Below are 12548 nucleotides of genomic sequence, written 5' to 3'. Positions count from 1 at the left end.
CGGCGCTCCGGCTCCACCACCTCGCAACTCCCGGCAGCAGGCGCCAGGACCTTGGCGGCGCCAGGCGCAGGCAGCGCCTCGGGCACCCCTGGCGGCGCCAGGACCCCGCGAGGACCCGGCTCGCGTGGCGTTGGGAGCCGCGGGAGTGGCTGGGGCTTGGTTCGGAAGGGGTGGGGCTTCGGGTCGCCACGTGGCCAGCGGGCTGGCAGCGTCCTTTCCCCGCGTGGCCGGGACTGGGACTTGGAGTCCAGCGGGCCTGAGCCAGGGGCCGGGCTTCTGGGTTCTCCCCAGTCCGGGGGTGGCAGGGCCGGACTCCTGGGGCCCCTGGGAACGGGCGTGGGCTGGTGATTAAGCAGGTGGCCCCGGCTCGGAGCCCGCAGTGGAGCCAGGCCGGGATTCACAGCCTTTAGGGTCGGCTCCTGCAGGCCCTGGCACGACTGCCCTGCCCGCGAGCACTGCCAGGGGCCAGCAGGACCTGCTTGGTGCCCGTTCTGGGCGGAAACTCAGACCCCCGCTTCCCCTGCAGCACGCACCTCTCCCCTTCCCTGCCTGCTCCAGGGGACCCTGGGCAGGGTTGGGGGTACGTGGGTTTAGAGTCCTCCCCCTGCCCCCGCACACAAGGAGGACACAGACCACAGCTGATGCTGACGGTGCCAATGCAGCTTTATGAGTTGCCCTGGAGCCGGCAGCACCGGGTGCTGGTGACATGCAGGGCAACCTGTGACATCATGCGCCAAGGCGGGTCCCGAGTACCTGCCCCCACTGGACCCACCTTTTATACAAATGTATTAAAAACCCCAGGCAGCCACGGGCTCCTGCAGCTGCACAGAGGACCGGGGGTGGTGTAGGGCCCCAGGTACCCCGTGGGGCAGGAGGGTCCCACGGGCAGGAGGTGGCAGCTGAGGTCAGATGTTCCCAGGAAGCTTCAGCCTCAGCAGCCTGTCCAGACACAGGCACAGAGCAGGATGGGCCCTTGAGGCCAGAGCACAGTTAGCAACTGAGGTCAAAGCGCCAGCACAGGCGGGTACACAGCAGCATCTGCAGGGAGATGGGGGTCAGTGCGGGTGTGGGGCACTGGCATGGCCCTGTGCTGGAAGGGGTGGGGAAAGCAGCTCACGTTTGGGGCTGCCCGGGCCATCAGGCTCGGGCACCTTCCAGTCCATCTTGCGACCTTTCTCATACAACCCCTTGAGCACCTTGCGCACATCGTCAGGCTCAGCACCACCCTGGCTCAGTGCCAGGTACTTGCGGTACAGCTGCAGCGCCGTGCGTGCGTCCTCAATGCTGTCATGCGTCTCAGCCTGGATCTTCAGGTCTGGGGGGCCACAGGGGGGAACTGGTCACTGGGGTCCCAGCTGCCTCTGACCCCCATCCGGAGAGCCCTGGGGAGGGACGCCCTTGGGACGGCCTGAGCCAACGGTGCTTTTGCCAGGCAGGGTACATTTCCCCTGCCCTGCCAGCGCGGCCCAGGGCTCCACTCACCCAGGAAGTACCAGGCAAGGAAGCGCAGCGAGATCATCCTCTTCCTGGGGATGTGGAACAGGTAGACTGTGTCAATCACCTGGTCCTTGGGCACCTGGAGAAGGGGCAGAGCTGAGTGGGCTTGTGCACGGTCCCTGTACGCCCGCCCCAGGGAGAGCAGGAAGACCCGGGGACGGGAGGCACACCATGAGGTTGATGACCCGGAAGTCCTTCTGCAGCCCGTGGCCAACGAACTTGACCCCCACGTCGATGAGGAAGCGCAGCTTCAGGTAGGTGGACTTGAGTGTGGTGAGGTGCTTGGAGGAAATCTTGGCATCCAGGTCCCCTGGCTTGATCCCTGAGTACTGGGTCAGGTAATCCACCACCTGGGGGGGAGGGAGAGGGCTGTAGGGCAGGGACAGAAGCTTGGGACCTGGGGGTGGGGAGGTGGGGCAGGGGCCATACCTGCTCCTGGGTAGAGATATAGTCATCGATGAAGGGGACGCCCTCGTTGGGGCCCTGGCCACGCACACACGTGATCCGTGCCACTGACATCTGGCTGGGCTTGATGGTGGACTTGGTCCCGTCACTGCGCAGCTCAGCCTCCTCCTGCAGGTGGGTGGGGCTGAAGCTCCACGGCCCCCCCCTTGCTCCCCCAAGGCATCCCACTGCCCAGATTGCACAGCTCTGGCCCTTGCCCAGCCCTAGGTCCTACCTCGTTGAGGGTGACGAACTCAGCATCCAGCCCCACCAGGTCGCCAGCCTGGGGCATCTCACTGAGCATGAGCGGGATAAAGGTGGCGTGGCACTTGCGCTGCTTGCGGGCCAGCGATGCCTCGGCTAGGAGTACACTGGCCTCGATCGGGTTTTTGACTGTGAAGCAGGTAGCACAGGGCTGGGGGGGGCTACAGAACCTGAATGGCCAGGGGTGTGGGGTGAGCCCACCCAGGGGGCGGGGGGCAGGTGAAGCTGCACAGACCCCAGGCCCTGCGCCCTGCCCAGCCCAGGGCCATGTCAGGGCAGGTCACAGTAGCAGGTTATAAGCGTGAGCTGCCCCGCCCCCCCGTACAGACTGGTCCACGTCCCCACCCCCCCAGCCCCACACTCACTGGCGAGGTTGTACTTGGCGTTGAGGTTGCGCCGGGCGTAGTATAGCACGGCTGGCACTTTCCAGCTCATGTCGAACTGCACAGCCTCCCACTGTGGGCAAGGGTATGGATGTAGGCACAGCGACACCCCCCTGTGCCCCCTGCAACAAATGGGAGAACGTGGACTGCCACATTACAGCCCCCAGCTTCTGCCCCGGCACTGGGGCTCCCTCACCTTGTCCACAGGCTCGATGAGGAAGTCATTGAAGAGGTACCACTGCTGATGTGTGACGCCCTGTGGGGGAGGGGGTGTTACACGGCGCATTGCCCAGCGCAGCCCCCTCCGCCTCCCTGGGTCTGGTGACTCACCTCCTTCCTCTGGTGGTAGGTCTCCCCAACCTTGATGTGCCCCACGAGGCTGCCGCCGGTGCGGGAGTCCAGGATGTGCACCACCGTGGCCATCAGGTCGTACACATGCACCGAGTCAGGGTCATCCGACACACTTGGCTGCAGGGAGTGACCGGCACTGGTTACCACCCATGGCTTGGTGCGGGGGCCAGGGCAGTGGTTCCAGGTCCTGTCCTGCCCTTGCCCCCTTCCCCTCCCACCAGGACCACAAGCCCCTGCTCTGGGGCGTGGAGCATCAGCCCAGACCCCAGAGACGGCCCCCGCTACCTCCCCTCCCCTGCTGCCAGACAACGGGTGCAGGCTGCAGCCCCAGCTATGGATCAGGACTGACCCCAGTCCCCTCACCCCCGAGGACCAGGGCACCTCATCACTCTCGCTCCAGTTGCAGACATCCAGCTCCTTGTTCTTGGTCAGCCGCATGCGGATGGCGTGGGGGATCCACACGTTCTTCAGCTCCTCCATGGAGGGGTAGGGCTGCCCGGGCTCGGCACTGCCTAGCTCCTTCCTGCAGGACCAAGCGCAATGGGTTTTGAGCCCCAAGGCACCAGGGCCAACTGCACTGGTGGCGACTGGCGCCAGCTCCGCTCCACCCCAGAGGCAGCTGCGTTCAGCAACAGATGGGGCAGCTGAAGGCCCTAGGGGCTGCGTAGCCTTGGGAGGCACCTACCAGTCACTGAGCACCAGGTCCTTGCCCTTGGGCACCTCCAGGCCTCCTCGCTTCATCAGTGCCTTCTGGAAGGCAAACTGGGAAGGGGGTGAATGGGAGGCTCAGCATGACGGGCAGGAGCCCTCGGATAAGGACAGCCAGGACAAAACTCGGCAAGGGGACCCCACCAGGACATGGACCCCCCACCCCCAAGGTCTAGCTGGGTCCTGAGAGCTGCTGGTATTACATTGTCCTGAGTGCCAGCTCCAGGGCCTGCAAAGACCTCGTTGAAACCCAGAGGGGGTGGTGCAATCCTGCCACCTGACTTGTGTAGTCACCCCTGCGCCACCCACCTCGGCCTGCACCTTCCAGAAGTCAGCCTCCTTGGAGCTGTTCACCTCACAGTTGATGACCAGGACGTCAGGCAAGCACCGGATGTTCCGGGTCTGGACCTGGAGCGGGGGGGGGTCGGGAAGGGCTAGGTACCAGCAGCCCCTGAGGGATGGGGGGAGCCCAGAGCCAGCGGGGCACTGCCTATGGCACAGCCTGACCTCCCCAGCCCATGTGGGATCAGGGCCCCGCAGGTGACCAGCAGATGTGAACCTGGCCTGGCACTCACAGTGGGCTGGTACTTCTCGCAGTTCTCGCACCAGGCCTGCGTGCTCTGCTCCAGGCAGATGCTCCTCTTCAAGATCTGGACAAACTCGTAGTCCTTGATGGGCTTCTCTGGGGAAGGAAGACAGCCTCATCAGTGCAGATCCTGAGGAAGGTGCTCAGCACAGAAAGCTGCGGGCTGTGTCCCACTGCTACCCAGGGATGGGATGGGAAGGGCATGGAACAGCTAGGATGTCCCCCAAGTGGGCAGGGGCTGGCACCAAGTCTGGCTTGGCAGGGAGCTGCACACTCGTCCTGGCGGATGCCTTACCAGTGCTGTCGGGGTAGGAGAGGGTGAAGAGCAGGGTGGAGGACACGCGCACCGTCTCCTTGCCACAGCGGCACATGCTGCAATTCTCCATCTCGCAGCTGAAGAGCTGCCCGATGACTGACTCCCCAGCCGAGGCGAAGCTGCTGGGCGAGAAGAGCCAGGGTTGAGTGCTGCCTGTGGCCAGAGACCAGGCGCCCCCTCCCCCGCAGCCTGGGGCCCAAGGCTGCCACAGAGACCCCCGGGGACAGTGGACAGCCTGCACCACTGAGGGCTCATGTGGGCCCAGGATGGAGGCTATGTGCATGGAGGTGAGCATAGTGTACCTGCCACCAGCACCGCGATAGGCCTGTGGCCCCTCCTGCTCCTGGGTCTCTTGGTGCAGCTGCGTGAGGATGAAGCGATTCCAGCTCTGGATTAGGCGGCCCAGGTTCACCTTCCCTGTGGCCTCATCTGAGTCGGCCAGGATCAGACCCAGTGCTGAGGCTTCCGGGATGGTGCGAAAGGCACGCAAGAAGTTGCTGCCCTGGGTGGGGGCATCGGAGGGGGCTCTTAGCTCCATGCCAAGAGCTGGGGCCCCAGCTGCATGGCACGTACAGATCCAAGCCCAACTCACCTGGCAGGGGTCCCCACGGGACAGGTCCAGCATGTGGAAGAGGAAGCCAAGCTCGCAGCCCAGGCAGAACTCTTTCTGGCACAGGTGGTTCTGCACCAGACAGCGCACAGGCTCCAGGAAGTACAGCACCTGCAGGGGCACTGGATCAGGGAGGCTGGACACGGCTGGGGCAGGAGGGCAGGGAGACAGGGTGGCAGCCTCACCTGGATCATGCAGTTGCAGTAGGCATTGGGGATATGGGGTTCCAGCCCTGCGAACAGCGTCTTGTTGTAGTGCTTGAAGTCGAAGTCCTCCAGCCCCAGCTTTGAGTACTTGATGGTGACCTGGGCAGGTGCCAGCGGCCAGTGTGGGACCTCCCAGCTGTGACCCCCAAACCCGGGCTGGGCCACGGTACAGGCCTATGACACAGCAGCTCCCCCCCACACACACCATGGGGCAAGGTCCCTGGCACCGTTATGGTTGGGGGTCCCATGCTGCCCCCCACTACTGCTAGCAGACCCTGTAGGCCAGAGTTGGCTGCCCGTCCCTCACCACCAGGTACCAGGTCAGACCTTCCTGTACTTCTTGGCCACCATGTAGAGATGTGGCTCCTCCTCACGGCCAATGGGAGACTCAGGCACTTGGCTGAAGCTGTCAAACTCGTTGTCCATCTCCTTGAGCCGGTATGGGATCTTGGGGGGGAGGACACAACAGCCTTGTTACATTGTGCTGTGTACCCCCAACCCTATGCATACATATAGCCCTGCCCCACAGTCCTCCTGGCTCTTCCCCAGGGTCTGTACTGACCTGGTTGCGAAGCTTGGTGCGGGGGTTTGGGGCATAGCCAATGAAGCCCACCTTCTTCATGGTGCGCAGGATCTCAGGGTCCACGGGTGGCGCCCGCCTGTGGCACACAGTGTGGCTCAGCCCCTGAAATGCACTGGCCCTTCGGGCTCTGAGCCCAGCTTGGGGCTTCTGGGGACAGTGGAGCCATCCCCAGGACCTATTAGCTTAGTGCTGCTGCAGGGGGGCTCTGAGGGGGAGCAAGCAACTGTAGCAGAGACTCTGATGCCGTGCAAGAACCCACAGCCGGGCCGGGGAAGACGCTGGATGAAACTGTGAGTGCAAGAGTCCAACCACAAAGCCCAGGGTGCAGCCAGCTCTTGGGGAAGCGCCAGGGGATTTCCCTAGCATCCGCAGTGCGGTCAGGCCTCCAGCTCATCCTTCCCCAGGACAGTGAGTCAGAGCCCAGCCCCTGCCCGCCAACACCATGGCCTGGGCCCTTCCAGGTACTGCTGGGTCGGCTCTCACCGCGGGGCGGGGACTGAGTTGGCGGCGGGCCAGTCGGACAGCAGGGTCTCGCTGGTGAGTGGCACCGGGATGAGCGAGAGGGGTACGAGGTCCTGGCCCCAGTCCAGGTGGGGCAGGGAGTCCACGATGCAGGGCAGGGCGAAGTCGGTCTCCCGGGAGAAGGCATTGAATGTGGCCTCGGGCGAGTCAGCCCAGAGGTGAACACAGCCCTCCGAGTCACCGAAGGCCAGTGCCTGCTTGGTGCCCGACACGTCAAATGTCATCAGCAGCTGTCCCACCGTGGTAACGTGGAAGATATCGGCCGGGTTGGCCAGGCCCGTGGGTTCACAGAACTGGCCCTGGCCTGTGTGGATGACACGACAGGGCTGGAAATGGGGGGGTGGGGGCATCAACCGCCCCCTATGTCCCAGCCCTCAGGCAAGAGAAGCACGTCCCCCCAGCTCTGCGGGGTGCCCGGTGCAAGCAGGGGTGCCGCAGGGAGCTTCTAGCCCAGGAGGGCTCCAGGCTGGGCAGTGCCGTGGCCCCTTGGACTGGAGAAGAAAGGTCGTCCAAGCCCCACTCTATGGACCTTGGGGAGCGGCCTGTCACCTTATGGGAACCACAGCCCCAGATCCCTGCCCCAGCTGGAGCCTGGAAGTGCAGGGTAGAGCCCTGGAACCAGCCCATGCCCACTCCCTCTCCTGCTCCATACCTGCCCAGACCCCTGCTCCCACATAGCTTCCCCCACCCCTGCCCATGCTGCTTCTTGCCCCCCACCTGCCATCCCTGCACCAAGTCTGGAAAATCCACAACAGGGACCTCCCCCAGACTGGCAGAGGGGCTAGTGAGTTGGGGCAACCTGACTCCATAGCCTGTCAGGGCCTGGGTAGGTATAGGGGCAGGGATCTGGCTGGGCCCTACCAGTCTGGGAGACGATGGCCAGGCGGGAGGTGTAAGTGGGGACGAAGCGCAGGAAGGCGGGGTCCACGTGCACCTGCAGCGGGGTAATGGCCCGCATCACACGCAGATCGTACACCTTGAGGAAGCGGTCGCAGGCCAGCCCAGCACGGCGGCTCGAGAACCCACAGGCTGCCAGCAGGTTCCCGTGCACATCGAAGTCCGACAGGCTGCCTGAGTAGGCGTCCAGCTCGTGCTCCACTGCGAAAGTGCGCAGGTCCCGCACTGACACCTGGAGGCAGGGAGGGGTCATGATGCGGCTGCACTGGGCAGTGGGGACAGGCGGGGGGTCCCATGGGTAAGGCCAGGACTGTGCTACCTTTCCTGATGTGTGTCCGCAAAAGAAGAAGCGATTGGACTGGCGCATGATGGTGACGCCGGGCACCTCCACCGTGTACTGCAGTGGAAGAGGTGGGGTGAGCACGAGCCAGAGGGCAACTGCCTGCTGGCTGCATGGGCCCAGACTCTTGGGTTACATCCTAGCCGACCAGCTCCTGGGAGGTCAGGGCTCTCAGAGTCCCACTGCCCCCCACAAGGACAGAGCCCAGTTGCTGCACCTTCTGAGTCTCCTGGACCGTGTTGAGATCAATCTCAATGACATGGTTTTGCAGGCCACCGACCAATAGCGTGCTCGGGTCCGTCAGCAGGAGGCTGTGCATGTCCTCGCTCTCATCCATGCTGGCGGGGGGAGGAGGAACGGGGGGACATGGGACAGGAGTGAGCTCACACCCTTGGGCTAGGAAGCCTGCCACAGCCCCCTCCCCCTCCCCCTCCCCCTCCCCGGGCCCTGATGTGCCCTCACCCGAGACGAAGACAGCTCTGCTCAGCCCCCAGGCAAAGGCAATCACTGGGCCTCTGCAAAGCCCAGGTCCCCCCACTGTCAGCAGCCCCCACCCCAAGCTGCTGCCTGGCCCACCCAGCCCCCAGAGTTTTGTGGGGACTCACAGGTAGTCAAAAATGATGAGGCCGCCTCGGGACATGTACTTAAGGTTGGTCTTGGTGAGGAAGAGGACGCCGTTCTCCAGGCTCTGGATGTGGCGAACGTCGTCGCTGCTGTGCACTTGGAAGGAGGAGTATCGCTCCAGTGTGGGCCCAAAGAACGAGGTGGCATGGCCCTGCATGGGCACCAGGGGAAGATCATCGGTACTCACCCAGCACAGTTGGGAGGGCCTGGCCAGAGGCCTTGGGGACCAGGGAGGGGTGCTAGGGAAGCCTGGGAACAGGCACCAGGCCAGGCTGCCCTCAGTGCTCTGTATCTGACCAAGCAGCATCGTGGTAGGAGTCACCCAAGTGGCCCCAACAGAGACGGGGAAGTGGCCCCAACAGAGACGGGGAGGGGGGTGCTGGGCTGGGCAGGGAGGGGATCTGTGCTGTCACAGCAGAGCCAGGCCAGCACTGACCCAACCAGGCACAAAGGCCCCTACCCTGCTCCAGTTCCTGCGGAACCCACGTGCCTTCACTGCCCATCCCTGCAGGGTCAGCCCCATGCCCCAGATCCCAGCCCCACAGAGAGCTCTTCCCTCCGTACCGCCCCGCCCACAAACCCACTATGCCCCAGCACCTACCCCGTGGTTCCCAACCCAGAGCATCTCCTCGTGCAGGTCGAAGTGGGCAACAGAGACAGGGACGCCCACTTCGGACACGGCTGTGTGCAGCTCCGAGTAGACACCCTCCATGATGTGCACCGACTCGGGCACGGGCATGCCATCTAGGGCCACGCCATCGGGGTCCAACTCCACATTCTGCAGCAGGGTGGCAGGCAGGTGGGGGTCCAGCACAGGCTCCAGGGCGGGGTGCAGGGGGGAGGCGTACTCCGCCAGTGATGACGGGTCCAGGCCTTCAAAGTTCATGGTGAACGCAGGCGTCTCCCTGGAAGACGAGACAGGGCAGGGCTGGACCTGGGTCCCACGGGAAAGGCTGCCAGGCTCCCCCCCACCATGGGGCCCCCCTGAATTCAAGCCCATGGGACACGGACTTAAGAGAGGAGCACTCACTATACCCCAAGGGCGCCCCACAGCTGTGGGGAGGAGCCAGCTAGGCAGGTTCCAGCCTGCGTAGGGATGGAGGAGCCACATTTGTGCCTCAACTACTCCAGGCCTGTGGGACCTCAGGCACAGTTGCAGCTCCATGCACAGGCGCTGTCCCCGCCAGACCGGCCGTGGGGCACAACCCTGCCCAGAACCACCCCCACTATACAGTTCGTACTGCCCCTTGCAACAGGCTGCAAGCTGCCAGGGCTGGGCCTCTCTGGCAGGGGCAGGGACAGAGGTGGGGAAACTGCTCGGGATATATATACTCAGAAGCCTCTGCTCTGTGGGCACATGTCCCATGGCCCCTTGGTGTGAGGAATTACCCAGAAGCCTCTCCTCCAGAAACCCGCTGCTCTGTGACCATGTGACTCGGAGCCCCCTGGCTTGTATTACCCAGAAGCCTCTGCTCCAGAGAGCATTACACAGAAGCCCCCGCTCCGTGACCAAGTGACCCACAACTCTCTGGTATAGAGAAATTACCCAGAAGCCTCTGCTCTGTGACCAGGTGACTCAGAGCCTCCTAGTTTGAATTACCCAAAGGCCTCTGCTCTGTAGACAAATTACCCAAAGCCCCTTAGTTTAGCGGATTACCCATAAACTACCCACAGCATCCTGGTGCGGGGGGTTACCCAGAAGCCTCTGCTCCAGAAACTATTACCCATAACCCTCTGCTCTATAGACAAATTAACCACAGACCCCTGGTTTGGGGGCTTACCCATAACCCTCTGCTCCAGAGATTATTATCCAGAAGCCCTTGCGCTGTGGTCAAGTGACCCGCTGCCCTCTGCTGGCGGGGGGGATTACCCAGCATCCTCTGCCCCAACACAGGGCCCGTTACCCAGAATCCTCTGCTCCCTCGTCTCGCCCAGGCCCCCAGCCCGATACCCAAAATCCCTCGCGCGGCGCGGCCGTGTTACCCAGAGTGCCCTGCGCTCGAGGGTCGCCCGTCTGCCCCGGCAGCCGCCACGGTCCGCTGCGACCCTGCCCGGGCCGGAGCCGCTTTCCATTCCCCACCGCTGCCGCTGTCACCGCCGTCGCCGCTGCTATGGCAATGCCCACCGCCTCCTCCCCCCGCCCGTCGGCTCCTCTATTGCCCCAAGCGCTCAAACTCCACGGCGGCCGTTCCTCTGTGACAGGCTCCGTGGCCAGTGAAAGACCAGCCTCGGGGACGGCGGACCAATCAGATCCAAGCAGGGGCGGGCCAAAGGATCTGCCAAGATTAGCTGAGAGCACACGACGGAAAGTAGCAGCGGACATACACCGCGGGGGCCTTCCCATTACGGCTGTGAGATGTTGAAGGGCCTGGCAGCAGCTGGGTTCACTGAAAGGGCCAGCGACATCCCCCTGCTGCCATCGCCCCACGCAGTCCCGTGCCCCCGGGGTCTTCCCACTCCGGGATCTTGCAGCCGGATTGGCCCGTTAAAACGTGCACCCAAACACGTTGGAAGCACAGTAGGGGAAGGTCCAAGGCCCTGGCTGACTCTGGGCTTGACCCCACACACTCAGCCCCTTCCCCAGGAAAGAAAAGTCCGGATTTACATGGGTGCAATGAGCTTGGCCCCTTTACCCCACCCAGGGGGCCGCGCCAATCTGGGGGATGGGGGCTTGGCCGGGCTCCGCTCACGTGGCTGAGGGCACTGGTTCCCTGTGCCAGGACCTCCCTGGGGGTCCAGCGGTGCCCCCAGCTGGGGATTGCCTGACCCCGCTGGGGCGGTTCCAGCTCAGCTCCCTGATGGCCTCAAACTGGGATCCTGAGCACGTGGGGCCTGAACCGTTGGGCACCAGCCAGGGGAAGGGGCAGGCTGGTGGGAGCCCTTCGCCCCCATGGACCCCACACATGGCCCTGGGGAACTGTTCCAACTCGCTTGCCGGCACCTGGTGAAGGAAACTTGAGCTCATGGAGGAAATTCCTGGGAAATCTCTGCCCTCTCGGCCAGCACACTCATGCCCAGGTCAGGGCCTGTCCCACCCCGCCCATGGCTCCCGGAACATCCTGACCAGCGCAAGCCAGGCTGTCATCCGGGCCAGGCGTCAATGGAAGGGCCACGGAGGCCGCAGCAATAGCGCATACAAATAACCCAGTGCTTCCTCCTTCCCACCTGCTGCGGTTCTGGGCCCGCGCTGTGGCGGGTTGTGGTGAGGCTGGGATCCGCTGGCGTTTCCTCCTCTTCCCCTAGGGCAGCCTCCAGGGGTGGGTGGAGGGGGCACTGGGAGCCACCCCAGTGCCAGGGGGCGGGAATGCCAGCCTTAGCCTGCAGCCTTCCTGCTGCCTGGATTTTCCAGGCCAGGCCAGGCCCGGGCAGGGTCCCAGGAACAAGGGAATTCCCTGCCTGACCCAGGCAGGAAACTCCAGGGACGGAGGGACTCAGAGGCGCTGCCCCATGTGTCACCTGCCTGGCAGGGCATGGCCCAGGCATCCTTGGCTCAGGATCAGGGCCATGGAGCCCCACGGCTCTGCTCTACTTAGCCCCCTACCCCAGTGACCCCTGATACCCCCAAGCAGCAGGTCCTGGGGCAGGGGAGACTCCTGGGTTCCTCCTGGGAGAGGACCCAGGAGTCCCCAGCTTCCGCCCCCCACCCCCCCAGCTGCCATGTGGGCTGTGTCGCAACAGGGCGGGTGGGAGGATTGCAGAGGCGCGTGCAGTACCCGGCGCTGCAACACGGCTGGGTGGGGGTGCGGGGGGACGCACGCAGCTGGGCCAGGCCGGGTTTCATTGGGTAGAGCCAGGATTGCCCCAAGATCCATGAGCCAAGTACCCCCTGCCAGGGGGCTGGAGCCTCGATTGACCCAGCACCCCCCAGTATCAGGTGCTGAGGCAGCCTGGCTCAGGCTGGTGGGGGGTGGTACCAGTAGCACCCCTCAGTCCCGACCTGCTGCCCCCTATGCCCCCCCCCAGCCTGGCAGGGGCTGTTTGGGGGCATTACTGCGATAGCAGAGGGCAGTTCCTGCCCCTTCCCCTCTAACAGCCCCTGGGCAGGGAGGGGGACCCGCCAGGGGTGGTGGGCTGCCCAGGCCCCATCCTCAGCTCCGGGAAGGCAGTGGAAGGAAGGGGGGACCCCAGCGGGGTAGTCCCAGACTCCCGGGTGCCGGAGGGGGCGCTGGGAGCCCCGCCGCCTGGTTCCGCCCCCGGGGGCGCGGGACCCGGACGCC

General features: G+C 64.4%; 1 protein-coding gene across 3 annotated transcripts; it reads right to left on the bottom strand.

Moving 5' to 3' along the window:
• Positions 1-642: 642 nt before the first annotated feature.
• Positions 643-10486, bottom strand: PAN2 (PAN2 poly(A) specific ribonuclease subunit). Of its 3 annotated transcripts, none has more exons than XM_019554246.1 (26): positions 10315-10486; positions 8933-9236; positions 8313-8482; positions 7925-8045; positions 7687-7764; positions 7332-7599; positions 6432-6774; positions 5928-6024; positions 5693-5812; positions 5345-5464; positions 5142-5270; positions 4852-5051; positions 4529-4671; positions 4223-4329; positions 3957-4055; positions 3625-3701; positions 3321-3462; positions 2919-3056; positions 2785-2844; positions 2571-2661; positions 2177-2334; positions 1927-2070; positions 1668-1847; positions 1483-1576; positions 1118-1315; positions 643-1038 (listed from the first exon to the last, which is right to left on the bottom strand). In XM_019554246.1, the coding sequence occupies exons 2-26, from the start codon at positions 9215-9217 to the stop codon at positions 1004-1006; spliced, it is 3597 nt and encodes a 1198-aa protein (XP_019409791.1). In that variant the 5' UTR covers positions 9218-9236; positions 10315-10486; the 3' UTR covers positions 643-1003. The 3 variants fall into 3 exon arrangements, with proteins under 3 accessions (XP_019409791.1, XP_019409808.1, XP_019409800.1); XM_019554263.1 differs by having other exon boundaries at positions 4529-4668; positions 10315-10485; XM_019554255.1 differs by lacking the exon at positions 10315-10486 and adding an exon at positions 10113-10283.
• Between the last annotated feature and the right edge of the window lie 2062 nt (positions 10487-12548).

Source organism: Crocodylus porosus, unplaced genomic scaffold (assembly GCF_001723895.1).
Source record: "Crocodylus porosus isolate Cpor-Errol unplaced genomic scaffold, CroPor_comp1, whole genome shotgun sequence".
NCBI lineage: Eukaryota > Metazoa > Chordata > Crocodylia > Crocodylidae > Crocodylus > Crocodylus porosus.
The sequence above is the reverse complement of the archived record's forward strand: the minus strand, read 5'-3'. Positions and strand labels throughout refer to the sequence as shown.